Source organism: Carcharodon carcharias, chromosome 23 (assembly GCF_017639515.1).
Source record: "Carcharodon carcharias isolate sCarCar2 chromosome 23, sCarCar2.pri, whole genome shotgun sequence".
NCBI lineage: Eukaryota > Metazoa > Chordata > Chondrichthyes > Lamniformes > Lamnidae > Carcharodon > Carcharodon carcharias.
The window spans coordinates 51,240,259-51,264,604 of record NC_054489.1 but is presented as its reverse complement, the minus strand read 5'-3'; the positions used below and the strand labels follow the sequence as shown (position 1 = coordinate 51,264,604).

Below are 24,346 nucleotides of genomic sequence, written 5' to 3'. Positions count from 1 at the left end.
ACGGGTATCCTCACTCTGAATCCACACGGGTATCCTCACTCTGAATCCACACGGGTATCCTCACTCTGAATCCACACGGGTATCCTCACTCTGAATCCACACGGGTATCCTCACTCTGAATCCACACGGGTATCCTCACTCTGAATCCACACGGGTATCCTCACTCTGAATCCATACGGCTGTCCTCACTCTGAATCCACACAGGTATCCTCACTCTGAATCCACACGGTTATCCTGGCACTGAATCCACACAGGTATCCTCACTCTGAATCCACACAGGTATCCTTACTCTGAATCCACACAGGTATCCTCACTCTGAATCCACACGGGTATCCTCACTCTGAATCCACACGGGTATCCTCACTCTGAATCCACACGGGTATCCTCACTCTGAATCCACACAGGGTATCCTCACTCTGAATCCACACGGGTATCCTCACTCTGAATCCACACGGGTATCCTCACTCTGAATCCACACGGGTATCCTCACTCTGAATCCAAACGGGTATGCTCACTCTGAATCCACACGGGTATCCTCACTTTGAATCCACACGGGTGTCCTCACTCTGAATCCACACGGGTATCCTCACTCTGAATCCACACGGGTATCCTCACTCTGAATCCACACGGTATCCTCACTCTGAATCCACACGGGTATCCTCACTCTGAATCCACACAGGTATCCTCACTCTGAATCCACACAGGTATCCTCACTCTGAATCCACACAGGTATCCTCACTCTGAATCCACACAGGTATCCTCACTCTGAATCCACACGGGTATCCTCACTCTGAATCCACACGGGTATCCTCACTCTGAATCCACACGGGTATCCTCACTCTGAATCCACACGGGTATCCTCACTCTGAATCCACACGGGTATCCTCACTCTGAATCCACACGGGTATCCTCACTCTGAATCCACACAGGTATCCTCACTCTGAATCCACACGGGTATCCTCACTCTGAATCCACACAGGTATCCTCACTCTGAATCAACACGGGTATCCTCACTCTGAATCCACACGGGTATCCTCACTCTGAATCCACACGGATATCCTCACTCTGAATCCAAACGGTATCCTCACTCTGAATCCACACGGGTATCCTCACTCTGAATCCACACAGGTATCCTCACTCTGAATCCACACAGGTATCCTCACTCTGAATCCACACGGGTATCCTCACTCTGAATCCACACGGGTATCCTCACACTGAATCCACACGGGTATCCTCACTCTGAATCCACACGGGTATCCTCACTCTGAATCCACACGGGTATCCTCACTCTGAATCCACACGGGTATCCTCACTCTGAATCCACACGGGTATCCTCACTCTGAATCCACACGGGTATCCTCACTCTGAATCCACACGGGTATCCTCACTCTGAATCCACACGGGTATCCTCACTCTGAATCCACACGGGTATCCTCACTCTGAATCCACACGGGTATCCTCACTCTGAATCCACACGGGTATCCTCACTCTGAATCCACACGGTATCCTCACTCTGAATCCACACGGGTATCCTCACTCTGAATCCACACGGGTATCCTCACTCTGAATCCACACGGTATCCTCACTCTGAATCCACACAGGGTATCCTCACTCTGAATCCACACGGGTATCCTCACTCTGAATCCACACAGGTATCCTCACTCTGAATCACACAGGTATCCTCACTCTGAATCCACACGGGTATCCTCACACTGAATCCACACGGGTATCCTCACTCTGAATCCACACGGGTATCCTCACTCTGAATCCACACGGGTATCCTCACACTGAATCCACACGGGTATCCTCACTCTGAATCCAGACAGGGATCCTCACTCTGAATCCACACAGGTATCCTCACTCTGAATCCACACGGGTATCCTCACTCTGAATCCACACGGGTATCCCAGGAATGGAGAGAGGGTTATCCTCACTCTGAATCCACACTGAATATCCTCACTCGGAATAACAGCTGATCCTACTCTGAATATATTGGTATCCTCACTCTGAATCCACATGGGTATCCTCACTCTGCATAAACCCAGGTGTCTTACCAACCAGCCACTGAGGGGAAGTCAGTGCAACAATACTGCAATATTTATGATACAATCTGTTGTGTTTCATCAGTATTGAAAATGTTTGTTCCTTTCACACGCTCAGGAGTTCCCAAAGCACTTGGCAGCCAATGAGATATTCCTGAAGTGTGGTCACTGTTGCAGTATTGGAAATATGGTGGCCATTTTGCATATAGCTCAGTATCACAAACATCAGTGGGTTAGTGACCAAGTAATCTGTGTTTTTAGCACTATTGGTTGAAGGATGACTATTGCCCAGGGAGAGCTTCCTACTCTTATCATAATAATGTCATGGAATCTTTTGTGTTCACCCGAGGGGGAAGAAGGGAAAGACATGGGTTAATATTTCTTCTGAAAGATGGCATCTCTGACAGTGTAACACTCCCTCAGTACTGGCATTGGTATGTCAGCCTTGATTATGTGCTCTGGTAATTGGAGTAGGGGCTAGAACACACAACCATCTGACTCAGAGAGAAATGCTACCACTGGCCTACTTCTGTTCCTATTTTGTATGTTTGTAGGAGATTTTTTTTCCTGAAGGGGGAGGGTGGGAGGTAGTAAGATAGTGTTCCTGAAGGGCGAAAAATTTGTAGAGTTATGTTGTGTTTTTATAATGATATAAAGGCACCATTCACTCATAAGGGATTGGCTAAACATGTTATGTGGTCATTTAGTAATTCTAGGCACTTATGAACAGTTATATATAACGAAAAAGCTTGAAAACGTCAGAGCTGCAGAGCTGTGTGTGTGTGCTCTGCTGAAAGCAAAAGCGAAACTATAACTGGGTCGCATGATGCACTTCATTCCTAGTAATGTCATGCTGCAATCCCTTAATGGTATGTTATAACAAGTTAGACCAAGTTTTGTCCCAAAACCATTATGTTTTGACTCATTATAAATATTTACAAGTTCAGACATGTGGCTCTGATTATGAGTCCTGTTACCTCGCAGTATATTTATCTCAGTTTAATTAGTTTTTTAAAATGTGTTTTTGGGATCTGAGCAATGTTGACAGGGTTGCATTTATTATGTAGTCCTACTGCTGCAAGAAGCTGGAGGTGGACATGTTCCTTGCTATCCTGGTGAAGATTATTCCAATAATGGTTTTAGCTCGGGAATTCCAGATTATTGACCCAGTGATGATGAAGGAATGACAATATCTGTCTGAATATAAGAACATTGGGTTTTGGCATTCCAACAAATCTATGTCAATGAACTAGATGAATTTTAACTCACTTAATTTCTCCTTTAGTAAGGAACCCTCTGTTTAGGCCTGGGAATGAGTAATACCTCAGCCAGCTCACAGAATTGCCTTTACACACTATCTGGTTTACACTGAATTAAAATTTTAGAATTTGACCTTTTGATTAGAATATAAATAAGCTACAAAGTAGATGAATTAACTCAATCCTTCCTGTTACACAATCAAGGACAGAGTCAGACAACTGGTCATGCACTAATAACCATTTATTGGTTGCAACATCACAACTGAAGGCTAAAGTTGGATACAAGAACATTTAATAGATTTGAATAAATGTAGTTAGAGTGGGGAGGTGGTGGCCTAGTCCTGTTGTCACAGAGACCCAAGGGTCATGCTCTGGGGACCCGGTTTGAATCCCATCATAGCAAACGGTGAAATTTGAATTCAATTTAAAAAAATCTCGAATTAAAAGTCTATTGATGATCATGAAACCATTGCCGATTGTTGTAAAAACCCATCTGGTTCACTAATGTCCTTTAGGGAAGGAAATCTGTCCTTACCTGGTCTGGCCTACATGTGACTCCAGACCCACAGCAATGTAGTTGACTCTTAAATGCAAGGGCAGTTAGGGATGGGCAATAAATGCTGGTCTAGCCAGCGATGCCCATATCCCATGAATGAATAAAAAAAGGTTACCTAGCAGTTAATGGCCAGAGTCACTAAATAAATTGAGTAGCCAAGGTTATGTTTGTCTTTTGCTCCCTAATAGGTTAAATAAACATTGTGTTTTCACAGGATATTCCAAATCCAAACCCCTTTAAATGAGCTCAAGCTAGGAAACGATGAGATGTTAGTTCAAAGTTTGTAAAATCATATAGTACTACCTGCTACATAGAGTGTCTGTGAGATTACAGGTACAGACACACGGTCACAGAGGGAAGAGTTGTAAGTGCAGAGCTCGAAACTCATACTGGTTGAAGTGAGAAGTTGATGTCTCATTGAACTTTTGCATGTTGTACCATTTGTAACGCTCATAATGTTTAGCTGTTAACATGTTAATATGGTTCTGGTTATTTTTAATTAATACATAACACACAAGCCCATTAAATCACCTTGTCCTCTTTAGTGAGGCTGCACAACATGACTATTGCTTTGTCGTGGCTTGTACCCTAAACAAAAACAGATCCCTTATAGCACTGAACTATGGCAGGTTGGCCGAAACTCATTCTGGATCTCTAACCGGGAATGACTACAGGCATGCAGCTTTGAATGAAGTGCTTTTAATGTTTCTTGTATTAATAATTCTTTCAGGTAAATCCATCTCCTCAGCACCTTTAAACCTAAGAAAACCTTACCTCTCTTTGTTTAGCGATGTGACAAATCCAAAACAAATAAATTGGAAGAGCAGGAGATCGAGGAGTTCTGCAATCTCCTGATGCAAAGACCAGAGTTGGAGGAAATCTTTCAACGTTTCTTGGGAAGGGAACAGTGGCTGACTGTTGGTGAGATGGAAAATTTCTTAAAGGAACAGAAGGAGATGGTTACAAAGGAAATGTGTTTGAGCATCATGCAGAAATACGGACTTAATGATAATGGTAAGGCAAATATTGAAGGCCCCCCATGTGTTCAACTCATTTTGAACAGTAGGCCGATGTTTTGTGGCAGTGATTTTTCAAATTGTTCATCCATGGGATGTGGGTATCACTGGCTAGGCCAGCACTTATTGTCCATCCCTAATGCCCTTCAGAAGGTAGTAGTGAGCTGCTACCTTGAACCGCTGCAGTCAGTGTGGAGGTAACCACGGTGCTGTTAGGAAGGTATGGGATCCAAAGTACAGTTGTGAGGCTTAGCTGCTAACTTGGTCGGTTCCTTTAAGAATATATTTCCTCATAATTATGTGGGAGAAATGGAGAAGGTGCTTTTGGGCTAATGGGACGTTTGGGCATAAGATAGCAGGATTGGGAGGTGTACTCAGGATCTGAGAGTTGTGAATGTGGGGCAGAAATTAGTGGGTGTTTACTGCGAATAGCTTATTGTTGAGGTTATGGGTTACAGAATTGACCTTTCAGTCTGGAAACTGGGGGAGTTGTCCATTTTACAACCAACATAGTTCTTGCAGTGTGTTTGTGATGAGGGTGGGGTTGGAGGGTTGGTGTGGGGCTTCTAATTTATAGGTTCCTTGTGCTTTCAGATGTTAGACTCACCTTCCAATTGCTGCAGAACTGCAGGCCCCTGGCCCTTGAATGTCCAGACCCAGGACTGACTTAGTGCGGCTGCATTCTATGACCCTTTTATCCTGCCCCGCCAAACTCTAGAATCCTCCCAAGTTATGGCCAATTCTCTGGTCCTTGAGAAGCTGGGTTTGGCATGTTGAATGATGCCTAGGACTGGCAGTACTAGGATTTAGCCCTGCAGCACTTTCTGAGTAATAGTAATCTTGAATTTGTTTTCTTTCAGCCAAGCAGAACCAGCTCTTAACCCAAGAAGGCTTCTTGATGTACCTGCTGTCTCCTGATGGGGACGTGTTTAACTCCAGCCATGACCAGGTTTTCCAAGACATGACCCAGCCACTCAGCCACTACTTCATTTCTACTTCCCATAACACCTATCTGATGGAGGACCAGCTGGGAGGACCAAGTAGTACTGAGGCCTACATTAGGTAATTGCATAGTATTACATAGTGCACAGAAACAGGCAATTTTTCAGCCCAGTAGGTCCATGATTGTGTTTATTTTCCATGTGAATCTCCTCCCACCTTTCTTCATCTAACTCTGTCAATATAACCTTCTGTTACTTTCTCCTGCTTGTTTCAAGGGAATCCGGATACAGACAAACTATGCTATTCACCTCAACTACTCACTGTGGTAGCAAGATCCACATTCTAACCACACTCTGGGTAGGTTGTGGGTTCAAGACCCACACCAGCAACTTGAGTACAAAAATCTAGGCTGACACACCAGTGCTGTACTGAGAGAGTGCTTCACTGTCAGAGGTGCCACCTTTCAGATGAGACATTAAACCAGACCTGGTTTGCAGTCTCAGGTTGATCATACAAGATCACATTGCACTATTTTGATGAAGAACAAGGGTATTATCCCCTGGAGTCCTGACCAATATTTGTCCTTCAGTTGACAAAACAAGAACAGATTATCTGATCATGCTGCTGTCTGTAGGAGTGTACTGTGTGTAAATTGGCCATGGCCTTTCCTACATCACAACAGTGGCTATACACTTCAAATTGGCTGGAAAGTGTTTTGGGACATCTTGAGGTCATGAAAAGTGCTATAAAATCTAAGTCTTTCTGTCTTTCTTTCAGAAGAATTTTCTGCTGATTTCCCAGTTGGTTCAATTTGTGACTAAGTTGTATTTATGGCCTTTGGTCTGCTGGCCTCACCCACAAGTGCAAACATCTTCTTTACATCCCCCTGATATCTATCAGGTCACCCCCGCATCACCTCTTCCCTAGAGAATAGGGCCCCAGCCTGTTTAATCTTCCCTGATAGGTAAAACCTCCTATTCTGGTATCATCCTCACAAATCTTTTTTGCACTATTCCCAGTGCATCTATATCCTTTTGTATAATAGAGCAGAACTGTTCACAGTGCTCCAAATGTAATCTAACAAAGGTTCAATACAAGTTTCGCAGAACATCTCTGCTTTTTAGTTCTGGCATTCTAGAAACAATCCCCAGTGCTTTGCTTGTTTTGGTATTGCCTTATTTATCTGTGTCACTACTTTTAATGATTTGTATATCTTTACCCCCAATCCCTCTACCCCATTTAGACAATTTCCAAGGAGTATGTGATCTCCTTGTCCTTGTTATCAAAACTTACCACCTCACAATTTTTGTCTACATGAGAAGCTCATTTGCAAATTATGTTCCCATTGTACAAGTTTACTGATGTCTCGGTCCTCCACAGTTTTAACCACACCCCCTGAATGTACTCCCGATTCCCAAGTAAATAGTGAAAGACAACAATCCCAACACCAATCCTTGTGGAACATCAGTTGTCATTAGCTTCTCTATGGCTTTGCTAGGTTAGTGGCTTTAAAAAAGGAATTCTTTAAATACCTGAAAATAATTGTGGGACTATGCAGAAATGGCAGGAGAAAGGGTTTCTCTTGCAAAGAGCTGGTGTCAACCCAATGGGCTAAATGGCCTCCTCCTGTAACTGCTGTAACCATTCAATGATTCTGTTATTTGGGCAAAGGCTTCATATTACCTCAAGTTATTCACGTCTCATTGCTATTTATAAATAGCATTTATAAATTATACATTTATAAATTATTTAAAATCTTGAATAAACTACACAATTCCTGTATGATTTAGCACTGCTCTTGCTTTTTCAGTCATTCTTTATTTGTTGATAGTTGTAAAGTGTTGCATCTGCTTATGTTACTTTATGAGGCTGATTCACTGAAGTCCTCCTGGTGGGGAAAGGTGCTTCCAAGGAACAGAGGCAATTATGCTTCAGCCGTACAGAGATTTTGTGAGATCCCAGAGGGAGTACTGTATTGTGAGGGCATGAGGGGAATAGGAGAGAATGGGTTATATTCCAGAAAGCCAGTGGGTGTAGGCTGATGCTGGAGCCAACGTTTACTCAGTTTAACATTTGTTTATGGAGAGAGCATTGCAAGCATATATTTCCCTCCCTAACAGCACTGTGTATGTACCTACACCACATGGACTGCAACGATTCAAGACAGCATCTCACCACCACCTTCTCAAGGGCAATTAGGGAAGGGCAATAAATGATGGCCTAGCCAGTGATGCCCAGATCCCATGAGTTAATAAAACAAAATGTACCTCCTAACTCAACCACACAGTCTCAGTGTGTACCTCAAGTGAAACCCAGTCAATGCCGTCCTCCAGCATATAATTAAACACAATTGATATACAACTGTCAGGGCGGTGGTGGGGGTGAGGCTTGGATTTTAGAAGACCCTGCGTTCAGTGGGCTAGCAGAAGAGAGAGAAGCAGCAAATGGTCTCAATCTTAGTGAAAAAGATGTTCATGGGCTCTTTGCACTTGTAATATGATTTGAAGGTGGAGGGGGAAAAGGATTTAAGAAGGGTTGAAGGCTTGCAGCAGAGAAGAGAAGTTGGGGATTATCTTTGAATGCAAGGATGATTTTAGAGTCATGAACAGTTTTGAGTGAGCAAAGCAGAGTCTGGTAAGCAGAGTCTGTTTTAAGTGGTCCAGCCAGATCTGGTGGTGAATGGCTAAACCAGTTTTCTGCCACATCTGTTTAAGCTTGTGTCCTTTGGACTTAAAGGAGTGGAGATGAGGATCGTGCCAGGGGATTTGATGGGGACAAGAACCCAAAAGTCGAGGTGAAGGGCAGATCAGTGGCGACAGAAATGTCATAGCTACAAGAATGGATAAGCCAGAGGTAATTGAGTTGAGCAAGAGTTTTATTCAGGTGCAGCTGAAGCAAAAGTGGGCTTGGAAGGAACATACAGGAATGTGATTGGAGATGGATTTACCGATGATTGAGATTCGGGAATAGAGAGGCCACATGAGATAATGAGGTCAAAGAGGTAGTTGTGAAAATTAGTTTATTCAGGGAGAGATTGGACTGGAGAAGAGTGAGCTCGAGGGGAGAGAACATGATATAGAGATGGAAATCACCAAAGATAAGAAGTTAACTTTCTTCAGTTCTGATGAAAGCTCATCAACCTGAAACTTTAGCTCTGTTTCTTTCTCCACAGATGCTGCCAGACCTGTTAAGTGTTTCCAGCAATTTCTGTTTTTATTTCAGATTTCCAGCATCTGCAGTATTTTGCTTTTTGTAAAGATAAGTTGCTTGGTACAGTTCTCTCATAGATGATAATGTTCTTACCTTGCCCACACATTTCACCTAATGAGAGGAATGGTGTTGTTAATTTAGTAATTTTTTAATATTCTGATGTTTAGTGTGTGACTCTGGGTGACTCTGGTTTTTCAGAGCTCTCCTGAGGGGCTGTCGCTGTGTGGAGTTGGACTGCTGGGAGGGGCCAAATGGGGAGCCAATGATCTATCACGGATACACCTTCACCTCAAAAATCCTCTTCAAAGATGTCATCACAACCATCCGGGATTATGCTTTCATGGTAAGTCAACAGGAATCATTTCCTGTGTCTCAGCATCTGTCAATGTGAATCATTCCCAGTGTCTGGCGATAGGGATTATTTCCAGTATCTGATACTCTGGAAAATCATATTCTCCAAATCTGCATTCCCATTTTAGCTTCTGAGGGGCACGAAGGCCTAGATTTCTGCAGAGTCAGGGAGACTCCATGGCTTATCCAAAATGGTGCTAGGAAACCCTTTCCAATGGATCCTATTTTTGTTGGTAGGTGAATGGGAGCAAGATGTGACGCACATGGAGAAATCCCAAACTCTGCAGGGCTATTTGAATCTTTAGAGTAGATGTAAATGCTTGCAAAAGGTGGATTAGGTCTTTGTAATAGTGAAGTTATTTAAATGGCCAGCCCTGTAAATTTTGAAAAACACAGCCTCCCTGTATCTGTGCACTGAAAAAGAAATCTGTGCTTGTAGTTTCAATGGATGATTACTGAGATAAACCTAGGTGCTATCATCAAATCACAGAATCCTTACAGTGCAGAAAGAGGCCAGTCGGCCCATTGAGTCTGCACTGGCTCTCTGAAAGAGCATTCCACCGAGTACCACTCCCCTGCCTTGCACATTCTTTCTTCAATTCTTTCTTTTGCAATCCATTTCCCTTTTGAATACCTCAATCAAACCTGCCTCCTCCGCTCTCCCAGGAAGTTCATTCCAGACTCCAAACACCCTCTGGGTGAAAAAAATCTTTCCTCACATCACTTTTACTCCTTTTGCTAATTATTTTGAATCTCTGCCCTCTAGTTGATGCTCACATGAGTGGGAACAGTTTCTCACTATTTACCCTGTCCATCAGAATAGTAAATACCTCTGTAAAGTCACCTCTCAGACTTCTTTTCCCTAAGGAAAACAGTCCCAACTTCTGCAATCTATCCTCATAGCTACAGTTCTTTATCCCTGGAATCATTCTTGTGAATGTCTTCTGCGTTCTCTCCAATGCCTTCACATCCTTCCTCACGTATGGCACCCAGAACTGGATGCAGTACTCCAGATGAGGCCGAACTAGTGTCTTACACAAGTTCAACATGACCTCCTTACTCTTGTACTCAATGCCCCTATTAATGAAGCCTAAGATACTATATGCTATATTAGCTGCTCTCTCAACATGCCCTACCATTTTCAATAACCTATTTACATATACACCGAGGTCCCTCTGTTCCTGCACTTCCTTTAGAGTTTCTCCCTTTATTTTATACTGTCCCTCCATATTCTTCCTTCAAAACTGAATAACTTCACACTTCTCTGCATTGAATTTCATCTGCCACTTGCCTGCCCAATCCACCAACATGTCTATGTCCTTTTGAAGTTCAAGACTATCCTCATCATAGTTGACAAGTTTCCAATCTTCGTATCATCTCCAATCATCTGCAAATTTTGAAATCATGCCCTGAACACCACAGACCATTATATATATATCAATGATGGGACCCTTGGGACCCAACACTGACCCCTGGGCAACTCTACTACAAACCTTCCTCCAATCTTAAAAACAACCATTTATCACTATTCTGTTTCCTGTCACTCAGCCAATTCCTTATTCAAGTGCCTACTTTCCCTTTTATTCCATGAGCTAGAATTTTGCTCACAAGTCTGTTGTGTGGCACTGTATTGAAAATCCATATACACCACATCAACAGCATTTCCCTTATCAACCTTCTCTGTTACCTCCTCAAATAATTCCAGCAAGTTAGCTAAACATGATTTTCCCTTAAAGAACCCATGCTAGCTTTCCTTAATTATCCTGCACTTGTCTAAATGACTATTGATTTTGTCCCGAACCATTGTTTCCAGAAGTTTCTCTCCACAGAAGTCAAACTGACTGGTCTGTAGTTGCCGGCTTTATCCTTGCACCCCTTTTTGAACAAGGGTGTAACATTCACAGTTCTCCAGTCCTCTGGCACCTCCCCTGTGTCTAAGGAAGACTGGAAGATTATCATCAGTGCCTCTGTAATTTCCACTCTCATTTCCCACAGTACCCTTGGATGCATCTCATCCGATTCTGGTACCCTATTAATTGTAAGTAAAAATAGCCTTTCTAACACTTCCTTCTCAGTTGTAAATTCTTCTAGTGTGCCAGTTACCTCTCTTGCCTCAGCATCGTGGGTAGCATCTTCCTCCTTTGTAAAGACAGATGCAAAGTACTCATTTAATACCTCCGCTATTACTCCTGTCTCCACATACAAGTGCCCATTTTGTCCCTAATTGGTCTTACTCTTTCTTTTACCACCCTTTTATTATTTACACGCTTATAGAAGACCTTTGGATTCTCTTTTATGTTCGCTGCCAGTCTCTTTTCATCCTCTCTCCTTGCTTTTCTTATTCGTTTTTTCACTTCCCCTCTGGTTCTTCTATATTCAGCCTGATTCTCCATTGTATTTTCTACCTGATATCCGCTGTACACACACTTCTTCCTTTTCATCTTCACTTCTATCCCCCTCATCCAGGGTGCTCTGGATTTATTTGTCCTACATTTTGCCTTTAAGGGAATATACCTTGACATTTCCTGCAATTTTTTTTTTGAAGGGGGCCCATTGTTCAGCCACTGTCTTTTCTGCCAACATTTGATTCCAACTCACTTGACTCAGATGCATTCTCATCCCATCAAATTTGGCTTTCTTCCAATTAATTATCCCTGCTCTGGATTGTTCCTTGTCCTTCTCCATGGCTAACCTAATCTTTATGATACATTGGTCACTGTCCCCTAAATACTTTCCCACTGATTTTTGATCCACTTGGGCTATTTATTCCCCAGAACCAGGTCCACAGTGCCTTCCCTCTTGTTGGACTGGAAACATACTGCTGCAGAAAATTACCTTGAACACATTGCAGGAACTCTCGCCCCTCTTGTCCCTTTGAACTATCCCTATCCCAGTCGATATTTGGATAATGTAATTTTCCCATTATAATTGCTCTATAATTCTCACACCTCTGTAATTTCTTTGCAAACTTGTTTCTCTACATCACTTCCACTAATTAGTGGTCTATATTATCCTATTTTATTCCTTACCTCTAGCCAGAGAGATTCTGTCCTTGAGCCCTCTGGAATATCCTCCCTCTCCAGTACTGTAATGTCACCTTTAATCAGTGCTGCCACTCCCTCATCTTTCTTCCTTTCCTATCTCTCTTAAACACCTTGTACCCAGGAATATTTAAACCCCAGTGCTGCCCTTCTTTGAGCCAGGTCTCTGTTATAACAATAATATCATAATTCCATTTGTCAACCTGTGCCTGTAGTTCACCAGTCTTATTAACTACACTCCGTGCATTCACATACATGCACATTAATCCTAATTTAGGCTTTTTTACTTTCCCCCTTACTCTGACCCCATCTAATGACTTACAATTGCTTGCTCTAATTCAAGCAAGCTCTCCAAGTATTCTATTTACTTTGATACTACTTATATCCTCCTTATCATTTAATACTTCTCTATTTCCCACTGCCAGTTTGTCTTCTCTCCACTATCGTTATGGTTTGGAATGAATTAGCACTAAGCTGGCATAGGGGCTATAAATGGCCATGAGGGTGGGTGGGAGGGGTCATGGGTTTGTATGGGAGGGCATGGATGGGGCATGGGGAATGGGTGGGGTGGTGAGGGCGTGTGAGTGGTGAGGTTGGAGGGCCTAATATTTAACAGCACAGTTGAGATAAGGTCCCTGAGAACCGAGGCAAGCCTGTTAACCAGTCCGCCTTGGTACTCGACAGCTCCTGTGATTGCCCCGGATCGATTTCTGGGAGTTCAGGCCCGCCTTCATCCCACACCCACCTCCCCAGAACAAAAAGGTCTGCCCAAGGGGATACTTTTTCCCAAGGTGAGTGTGGTGAGCTGAGAGATTCTCTGACTCTGCATACCTACATTGGGAGTGACAATCCAGGCCCAGGTTTCACGTTTTAAACCACACAAACCACTGCTTTGGACACATTTTTTACCATTCTTGTGATTCACATTTAGATTTAGTGGATCCATTCCAAACTAGTTCAGCAAACACACCAATCCCTTTAAGAGTCAGTAATTTCCCTCCTCTCTTGAAAATGCTGACTCTTACTGGGATACATACTGCTGCATAATCACATACTAATACATATTGCTCACTAGTGTATAATGACAGATTGCAGTGTATAATCACAGGCTATACAAATGCTGCTGTATATTCAGACACTCCATGTAATCACAGACTGCACACAGTACTTATTAAATGCTAACTTTGCTGGGATTGCTTATGGTTGGCTGATGTCTGGAATTCTCTTGAATTCTCTCCCCAGGTTTCTCTGTATCCTGTTATTCTATCCCTGGAGAATCACTGTGGTGTGGAACAGCAAATAGTCATGGCCCGGCACTTAAAGGAGATCCTTGGTGACATGCTGGTAACTGCACCGATTGGCGACAAAGTCCCGAATGAGCTTCCATCGCCCGAGGTAACCTTGCGGCCAGTGACTGTGTCGTATCTCTCTGTGTGATGTCTCAATAATAAAAACAGAAAGTGCTGGAAAAACTCAGCAGGTCTGGCAGCATCTATGGAGAGAGAAACAGAGTTAACGTTTCGAGTCCAATATGACTGTTCATTGGAATATTTCTCAGTCATGGTTCAAGATGGTCACTCCCAGGAGCCGTTGAATGTAAGGAGTAGGAGCAGGAATAGGCCATTTGTTCCCTGCTGTGCCATTCAATATGATTGTGGCTGATCTCCTGCCTCAATTTCACTTCCTGCCCACACTCCATATTCCTTGATTCCTTGAGGGACCAAAAATCTGTTTCTCCCAGCCTTAAACATATTCAGCGATGGAGTATCCTCAATCCTGTGAGGTAGAGAATTCACAGGAATCGCAACCCTCTGAGTGAAGGACTGTTTCTTCATCCCAGGACTAAATGATAGGCCCCTTGTCCTGAGACTATTTCCCCCCATCTTCAATGTACCACAGAGCTTGCATCTGCATAGCCCCTGTCACATCATCAGGGTAGCTCAAACAAATCACACCCAATGAAACACCTTCTGATCTTTAGTCACTTCTGTGAAGTGGGCAGATCATTTTGCACAATATTCCACAAAAACAAGATAAATGCTCACCAACTGCTTTTAGTTGATAGAGGGATTAGTATTGGCCAGGACACCAGGGAGAATGCCCATGATTTTTTTCAAAATATTGCCATGGGATTGTTTACATCCACCTGCGGGCCCGGAAGGAACCTCGGCCTAACCCCCCCTCCCAAAAGACAGCACCTTAGGGGAGATGGTGGTGGAGTAGTGATGTCACTGGACTAGGAATCCAGCAGCCCAGGCTAATGCTCTGGGGGCATGGGTTCAAATCCCACCACGGCAGCTTGTGAAATTTAGACACAATTAATAAATCTGGAATATAAAGCTAGTCTTAGTAATGGTGACCACGAGAGTGTAATAATTATGGTTTTATTTATTGAGTAATGTACCTTTTAAGAATAATACTTGTTAAGGAAAATCACATGATCTGTGGTAACCAATAGGAGAGTAGCGCAGGCTACCTCAGTAGGCAGGGTAGAGATAGAATTGGAGTTGAAAGCACATGTGTAGTTGCTGCTGAATATATTGTAAATAAACTTAATGCTTCTACCCAAGAAGTGTCTGCAGATCAACTCTATCGTTAATAGTAGAACTCGGCCACCCCACAACAGAGAACAAATGTCAATTTTTGTCATAAAAACCAATCAAGTTCACTAATGTCCTTTAGGGAAGGAAATCTGCTGTCCTTACCTGGTCTGGCCTACATGTGACTCCAGACCCACAGCCACATGGTTGACTCTTAACTGCCCTCTGAAATGGCCTAGTAAGCCAGTCAATTCAAGGGCAACTAGAAATGGGCGACAAATGCTGGCCTTGCCAGCAACACCCACATCCCATGAATGAATAAGAAATGAAATCTTCAACCATGCAGCTCTCCCTCAATACTGCAGTGGAGAGTGTATTCAGGTCTCTGGAGGGAGACTTGAACTCATGGGCCAGCATCTTCCTGCTCGCTCGCTGATGTGTAAAATGACGCGAGGTGACGTTGGGCGTGCATCCTGACCTCACCCCACATTGTCAGTTTGGCGGGCGCGCATCTGAGTCAGCTGTGTCACCGCCGACCTGTCAATGGCCTATTTAGGCCAAAAATAATTAAGCTCATTAGTGGACCTGCCCATCCAACCTTAAGGGCAGGTCAGGAGCATTGGCGGCCACCTGAAAAAGCAGGAAACCTCATCCATGGACGGGATGAGGTTTCATTACTGAGTCAAAAAATTAAGAGCCACTTTTAATTAATGTTATGTCCGTGTCCCAACTCGTGTGACGTTGTCACATGAGGAGACTTGGGTGGTCAATGAAATTTTCACTACAGGAACTGTTTTGCTTTGGGAACCGATCTCCCTGAGGCAGCACTTAGTCTCAGAGGGATCGGAGTGCTGCTTCGCACACAGGAGTGCACTTCCAATTTTAGGAATCCCCCCCCTCCCCCACCAACGTCGGGCACACAGGAAACACCTTAATTAGCCCGCCTACTAAAAATGGCGGCGTGCCCATTCAGGGGCACTGATCGGAGGGCCGCCTGCCCACACCTGTCCCTGCACTTCCCCCCCAGCGGGGGGAACATTTTGTCCATGAGCGTCTAATTCAGAGGTGAGAGTGCCACATACAATTCAAACCTGGCGATTCGAACAACAGGCAAATGAGGGGGGTACACCATATGATTTATTTTCCATCTTTTGCATCCTAAGGGGATTTTAAAAGTCGAAAGTCTATTTTCACAATGCAATGAATCACAAGCTAAGCCAACTTTGATGAACTATTTAAAAACAAATGCATGTTTCCTTATATCTGAACTCTTCCTAAACAATGAAGCATGTTGTCCCAAGGGCTGATGCAATCCTCTAACATCATTTCTTTGGCAGAAACTCAAGAGGAAGATTTTAATAAAGGGGAAGAAATTACAGAACTCCGGGCCCACATCAGACCAGCAGGAGGAAACGGCAGATGAATATGAAGAAGAGAACATGAAAAATGAAAAGAAGAGCAAAAAGGTAAAGGGGTAGTTGGGTAAAGGCTGTGGCAGGCAGTGGAAGGGTAGAGGAGAGCGAACAACTTGTTTCTGTGTTCCCTCGAGTGAGACCCATTGCAAGAGCTTGCAGGAGCTGAGGAAGAATTTTTAGACCTTCTATTAAATTTGGTAGATTTGTTTCACAACAACAATTTATGCTTATGTGGTGCCCCTAATGTACGAAAATCCCACAAACCATCCAGGACAAAGCAGCTGCTTGATTGGCACTGCAGCAACTCACAAGACTCCTTCAACAGCATCTTCCAAACTCTTGACCGCTACCACCTGGAAGGACAAGGGCAGCAGATAGATGGGAACACCACCTCCTGGAAGTTCTCCTCCAAGCCACTCATCATCCTGGCTTGGAAATATATCGCCGTTCCTTCACTGTCACTGGGTCAAAATCCTGGAACTCCCTCCCTAACAGCACTGTGGGTATACCTACACCACATGGACCGCAGCGGTTCAAGAAGGCAGCTCACCACCACCTTCTCAAGGGCAACTAGGGATGGACAATAAATGCTGACCTAGCCAACAACATTCACATCCTATGGGTGAATACAACTATCTGACATCAAGCAACATAAAGGGATGTTAGGATGGATGGCCATTAGCTTGGTCAAAGCATGAGGTTGAAAGGAGGAAAGTGAGGAAAGAGGCAGAGAAATAAAGGGAGTAAATCCTGCAGCCTGGGGCCTAGGCAACTGACAATACAGCCACTAATGATAGTGATGGATTTACAAGAGGCCATAATTAGAGGAATGTAGATATCTCGGAGGGTTGTAGGTATGGAGGAGATTACAGAGACAGGGATGGATGAGTCCATGGAGGGATTTGAGCACCAGGATGAGAATTTTAAAGTTGAGGTGTTGCAGGACTGGAGCCAATGTAACAATCCACTTACTTGTCCATTGCCAGTTCCGTTGTGCCTCCATGTCGAATCTCAATGGGATTTCCTCTTACTTCAATGAGCAGCTGCCATAATATGCTTCTGCCACATGATGGAGCCTTAACAACCCCAGTGCCCCTTGTTTCTGAAACTCCTCAACACCTCCATCCGCCATTTTTCTTTCTCTCTGGGTAGACAATAGTTTGGATTAATGTTTCCTTCAGCTTTAATTTTTTTCTTGGCTTTTTGCTGCCTTTTAGCTTCCTGCTTCCCTTGAAAGATTTAAACTAAATCAGCTCCTAGCTCCTGTTCATCCACTCCTGATATCTCAAAACTTCTGTTTGTGAATTGTTTTTAACGTTATTATTTATTTGTACTGTTAATAAAATACATAATGTCAGCTGCAGATAGATAATCATACTCAACTGGCTGTATTGGATTCAGGGCAGCCCAATACTCACCCAACACCCTCCCAACCATTGCTGACGTAGCCCAGGCCCCAATGCTGCCTTGCTGGTCTCCCCTCCCCCTCTCCACCCTGGATGCCTATTGGTCCTAACCTGCCCTCAGGGTTTCTCTCCGGCTGTGCTGATTGTGTCGCTCCGGGACATGTGTCTTTGCTATTCCCGGACCATTCCCCACTCCAGCCAAAGGCGAGTAGTCCCATTCTATAAAAGCAGTATCACATAGCTCTCTATAATCTTGTATCTGAGAACCCCAGGAGCAGGCTGTCTATCTGAGAATATGGAGTCTGCATGATTCCGCAGTGTCACGTTATCGGATTCTCCATGAGAATCCCAAAGAATCCTTTCAGGGAACTGAGCCCACCCTGCCGGATTCACACCTGCCAGACTCTCTAACCCTGCTTCAGCTGATGGCACTATCTGAAGGGTACAGGCGGGTACAAGACCAAACTGGCAGATTCGTTGTTACTTCTCTTGGCCCCACTAAAATATTTGAAAGTGACCTTTCCGGAGCCTCTTTAGTTCCATTGCTGGTGGGACTGCAGAGAGTGCATGATGCTCACTTTAACACACTCTGTCCTGAAATGACCATCATAGCCCTATATGTCATAGGACCATGATTGCATATTAAAAAAGAACCTTCTACCTGAAACGTCGGCTGTCCACTGGGATGATTGCTGGGGTTAATGGGGCAGTAAGGCTCCCAACTCTGGATTTAGGCCATAAGCCACAGGTACAGTCGGCCTCCCTGGATTTGACCAGTCTTGTGTGGAAATACTGACTCTGGATTAAACAGCAGAGGAAATAAATGCAGCTTTTTCTCTCCCAGTTGACAGAGTTTGACCGCTCAGAATAAGACTGAAAGGCTGGAAAACATGTCGATCCTGGACTGGGGAATGGGAGCTGGGGGAAGGGGTAGTCGGTACAAGTTCACGTTCCTGAAAACATGTCCAAATCCCTAACATTCATTCCTGAATGATGAGGGTCTTCGTCTGGGCCACAGCTTGTAAACCAATCCTTCAACATTAGGTTACAAAGTAGTTCCAACAGTGAAAGGAACAGGCCATATGGATCAGCTGGTCTGCAGCGGTGCTTATGCTCTACATGGGCCCCTGTCAAAATTCTTCATCTCACCCCGTCAACATAACCTTATAATCCTTTCTCCCTCGTGTGTTTATCTCGCTTCCCCTGAAATGTATCCATACTATTCACCACAACCACCCCCTGTGGGAGCAAATTCCACATCCTCACAAGTTTCTCCTGAATTCTCTGTTGGATTTATTAGTGACTTTCTTATATTGATGGCCCTCATTTTTTGAGCTTGGTTTATATTCCAATGAAGCTTTCTTGGTATTGCAGAAACTGACGAGCGAGTTGTCCGACCTGGTGATTTACTGTCAGAGTACTCACTTCCACAGCTTTGAACAAACTTGGAGCAGGCAAGTTGCCCATGAGACATCCTCATTTGCCGAAACCAAGGCCAAGAAACTGATTGCAGAGAACGGTAAGCATGAATGTTGAACTGAAAGGCCCTGTTCCACTGGAGATGTCATGTCCGAACCAATTATCCTTGTCACATTTTTCAGTGGGATCCCTTGGGATCCCTTGGGATTTAGCAATGCATGAGAAGCAAAATGAGCTGACTCGAGAGGAGCAATGGTCAAAGAATTGTGGGACGGGGGTCAAAATTCACATGTCAGTCCCCAGAGGCCAGGAATTTAGACATGGCATCTGCAGGCCACCAGAGACCCCCAGTAGAGCCAGGGGAAGAGGTCCAGAAGGAGTGAAGCATGATGTAGCCCCATTGAAGGGCATCTTTGAGCATCTGACACCCTCTGACACCTGTCCCAATGGACTCTTCTGAAAGACATAGCAACCAGTAAGAGAGCTAATGCTTTGTGTAAAACTGACCAACTTCAGAGTGATTGGGGGTTGGTGATCATATTAACCTGCCCCTGATCCCCTCACCTGTGATGTTTAGGTGGATATATACATACCTGTCAGGGGAGAGTGGGTGTCCCACAGGGCTTCTGCCAGCTTCAGTTGAGGTTATAGCAGGAGACATGGGTTTTCCAATATCCAAGTAGGTGACAGCAGTCTCTGTCCCATGATTGTAATTGACACAAAGTTCTCTGAAACATACGAGTATGTTTCTGACCAGTGCTGTCCCAATCCAAACACCTCATGCTTTGTACTAAGTTCCCCTGGTTTGGCTGATTCATTCCTTTGTGACCCCCTGAGGATGAAATCTGTTTTTCAAAAAAACACATCAAGTGTCTGTTCAGGAATTGGTTGCTCAGAATATGTACTTCCTAGAGAGTGTCTTACAGACTTTGGTTTGACAGATCAGTGGAACAAAAGAACAAAGATGTAAATGGGGTTACTCTTCTCCACTGATCCATGGATCCATCTCCCAACCTGTCCATTTCTGGACCTCCCCTATCCCTCCAGCAGTCTGTCTCTCGGTGAGATTTCTCCGATTTATTTCCAAGTCTGCTCACCCTGAATCCCAGTTCACTTGTGCATTTTTGAATCTTTTCAGATGAGTTAAAAATTCCTGTGATCGCCAGGAGTACCTGGCCCAAAAATGCACATTCCCGGCCTGCGATATAATATCCATGAAATATATTCTCTACACTGAGGGGCAACTGGTCTGTAAATAACAAATTGTCTGTACCTGTACCCCAGTGACTGAAGAAAAAAGGCTGGTGGGGATGGGGGAGCAGGGCAGTTGGGGGGTGGTGGGATGTGTAGGGGAGGCTGCGGAAAGACAAGAGAATTTGTCAGTGATGTTTGAAGTGCATTCTACGAGTTAGCATTCATGAGGGGGAAGGTCAATGAGGAAATTTTGAAAGACATAGCGACCAGTCAGCAGTCAGAGAGCTAATGTTTTGTGCAGCCACAGAGTGATTAGTGGGGTGGTGATCATATTTAGCTGCCCTGACCCCCCCCACCAGTGGCTGTGGGCTGGCTTTTCGATGAGTCAGGAGCCCTGCTTTAAACATGGTGGGCAGGCAAGAATCAAGCATGCTGACCTCAGCACCCAAATTCCAGATGTGCATCTCAGTTTGTGCAAACATCTGATCTGTGACTGTTATGTTAGAAAATGTATTTTAATAACTGTAGCTACATAGCCTGAGTCAGCCACAGTGATTACACTTTCCCAGGATGCATTGTATTTGATGAAACAGTTCCAGTTTGCAACAGCTGAGGCTGTTCCTTGCTCATGATAATTTCAAATATTAAATTTATCTTGTCCCTTTATCCTTGTCTAAGGATTTTTTTCACTTTTTTGTAGGGTCCACTTTCATCATTCACAACACTTTGCAGCTCTCCAAGGTCTATCCATTGGGGTCCCGGGTCGATTCTTCCAACTTCAACCCTCAAGAGATGTGGAATGGTGGTTGTCAACTAGGTCAGACTCTTTCACACCTGCACGTGTTATTCTCATGTGTCTATACCTGAATTATAGAATGGTTACAGCACAGAAGGAGGCCATTCAGCCCATTGTAACATTGCTAGTCTCTAGAACAAGTCAGCCAGTCTCATTCCCCCATCTTCTCTTCAGGTGCTTCCCAATCCACTTTTGAAAGCCTCAACTGAACCTGCTCCCACCACACTCTCAGCTGGTGCATTCCAGATCCTAACCACTCAGAGGAAAAAGATTTTCCTCATGTTGCCTTTGGTTCTTGCGCCAATCAACTTAACTGGTGTTCTCTGGTTCTCGATCCTTCCACCGACGGTGACAGTTTCTCTTCATCTACTTAATTGCCCAGACCCCTCATTACTTTGAATATCTCTTCTCTTCTCCAGGGAAAACAGTCCCAGCTTTTCAATCTATCCAAGTAATTGAAGTCCCCCATCCCTGGAGCCATTCACTTAAATCTTTTCTGCAACTTCTTTAATGCCTTCACATCCTTCCTACAGTGTGGTACCCAGAACTAGGTACAATAATCCAGCTGAGGCTGAATCAATGTTTCATAAAGGTTCATCTTAACATCCTTACTTTGTAGTCTATCATACTGTTTATAAAACCCAGGATCCTGTATGCCTTTTTAACTACCTTCTCAACCTGCCCTGCCACTTTCAACGATTACACATATACCCACTGTTCCTGCAATCCCTTTAGAATTACATCTTTTATTTTATATTGCCCATCCCCATTCTTCCTACCAAAATGCATCACTTCACATTTCTCTGTGTTAAATTTAAACTGTCAACCTGTTCTCCCAATCCACCAGCCTGTCTAGGTTCTTTTGAAGATTTTTTTTAATTCATTCACTCATGAGATGTGGGTGTCACTGGCTAAGCCATTCCTAATTCCCCATGAGAAGGTGTTGGTGAGCTGCCTTCTTGAACTGCTGCAGTCCATGTGGTGTAGGTACACCCACAGTGCTGTTAGGGAGGGATTTCCAGGATTTTGACCCAGTGACGGTGAAGGAACAGTGATATATTTCCAAGTCAGGATGGTGAGTGACTTGGAGAGGAACTTCCAGGTGCTGGTGTTCCCCCATCTATCTGCTGTCCTTGTCCTTCTTGGTGGTAGTGGTCGTGGGTTTGGAAGATGCTGTCTAAAGAGCCTTGGTGAGTTGCTACAGTGCATCTTGTAGATGGTACACACTGCTGCTACTGTGCCGTATGTGGTGGGGGGAGTGAATGTTTAAGGTGGTGTCTATCATTATCATCCTCACAGTTCACATTCCTTATTTTGTCATCCACAAATTTTGAACTTGTAGCCTCTGCACCCAAATCTAGGCCATTAATATATATCAAGAAAGGCACTGGTTCGATTGGCAAACAGTGGCAAATGCCACCTTCCTCCAACCTGAAAAACAACCATTCACCAGTCCTCTGCTTCCTGTGAATCAGTCAGCTTCATATCCATGATGCCACTGTCCCTTTTATTCTATAGGCTTTTCAGAAAAGTTGAAGCCTTTTCTGTGACGCTTTATCAAACCCTTTTTGGAAGTTAGTAAGTCCATGTACACCCCATCAACTGCTTTACTCTCGTCAACTCTCTCTGTTATCGCATCAAAAAAAACTCAAATTAGTTGAAACAAAAACAGAAAATGCTGGAAAAGCTCGGCAGGTCCAGCAGCACATGTGGAGAGAGAAACAGAGTTAACGTTTCGAGTCCAAATGACCCTTCTTCAGAGCTAAAGAGAAACACATGAAGAAGAGTCATATGGACTCGAAACGTTAACTCTGTTTCTCTCTCCACAGGTGTTGCTGGACCTGCTGAACTTTTCTAGCATGTTCTGTTTTTGTTTCAGATTTCCAGCATCTGCAGTATTTTGCTCTTATCAAATTAGTTGGACCTGGTTTGCCTTTAACAAATCCATGCTGGCATTCCTTAATTAATCCACATTTAATTAATCCACACTTCCCCAAGTGACTCTCAATTTTTCCCCAGGTTATTATTTCAAAAACTATCTTTACCAATGTTTTATCCCATCAAGTGTCTCAACCACTTCCTCTTTCAATATGGGTTTGGTAGCATCTTCTTCCCTGATAAGACAGATACAGTGTGTTCATTTAATAACTCAACTATGCCCCCATTTTGGCCTCTAACTGGCTCCACCCCTCCCCTTACTACCCTTTTACTATTTATATGCCTATAGAAGACCCTTTGTTAGCTACCAGTCTCTTCTCATACTCTCTCTCTCTTTGCTTCTTTCATTTCCTTATTCACTTTCCCTTAGAACCAGGCTGAATATATAACATTCAAACTTGTATTATCAACCTGACATCTGTCATACACCCACATTTTCTGCTTCATCCTACTCTCCACTAGCCTCCACAGCCTTCTGGGGCAATGGATTCCATAGATTCACCACTCTCTGGCTAAAGAAGTTTCTCCTCATCCCTGTTCTAAAAGGTCTTCCCGTTACTCTGAGGCTGTGCCCTCGGGTCCTAGTCTCTCCTACTAATGGAAACATCTTCCCCACGTCCACTCTATCCAGGCGTTTCAGTATTCTGTAAGGTTCAATCAGATCCCCCCTCGTCCTTCTAAACTCCATCGAGTATAGACCCAGAGTCCTCAAACGTTCCTCATATGTTAAGCCTTTCATTCCTGGGATCATTCTTGTGAACCTCCTCTGGACCCTCTCCAGGGTCAGAACATCCTTCCTGAGATACAGGGCCCAAAATTGCTCACAATATTCTAAATGTGGTCTGACCAGAGCCTTATAAAGCCTCAGCAGCACATCTCTTTTTATATTCTAGTCCGCTCGAAATAAATGCCAACATTGCGTTTGCCTTCCTAACTACCGACTCAACCTGCAAGTTAACCTTAAGAGAATCCTGGACTAGGACTCCCAAGTCCCTTTGCACTCCAAATTTCTGAATTCTCTCCCCATTTAGAAAATAGTCTATACCTCTATTCTTCCTACCAAAGTGCATGACCTCACATTTCCCCACGTTGTATTCCATCTGCCACTTTGCCCATTCTCCTAACCTGTCTAAATCCTTCTGCAGCCTCCTCAATACTACCTGTCCCTCCACCTATCTTTGTATCATCTGCAAACTTAGCCAGGATGTCCTCAGTTCCTTC

General features: G+C 44.0%; 1 protein-coding gene across 1 annotated transcript in view; it reads left to right on the top strand.

Moving 5' to 3' along the window:
* Positions 1-2,870: 2,870 nt before the first annotated feature.
* Positions 2,871-24,346, top strand: part of LOC121269169 (1-phosphatidylinositol 4,5-bisphosphate phosphodiesterase delta-3-like) — a 36,114-nt gene continuing 14,638 nt past the window's right edge. The window contains exons 1-8 of the mRNA XM_041173687.1: positions 2,871-2,911; positions 4,646-4,871; positions 5,734-5,935; positions 9,224-9,368; positions 13,660-13,812; positions 16,295-16,423; positions 19,153-19,297; positions 21,092-21,208. Coding sequence (XP_041029621.1) covers positions 2,888-2,911; positions 4,646-4,871; positions 5,734-5,935; positions 9,224-9,368; positions 13,660-13,812; positions 16,295-16,423; positions 19,153-19,297; positions 21,092-21,208 — 1,141 coding nt within the window. The 5' untranslated portion in view covers positions 2,871-2,887. The remainder of the gene's footprint in view (positions 2,912-4,645; positions 4,872-5,733; positions 5,936-9,223; positions 9,369-13,659; positions 13,813-16,294; positions 16,424-19,152; positions 19,298-21,091; positions 21,209-24,346) is intronic.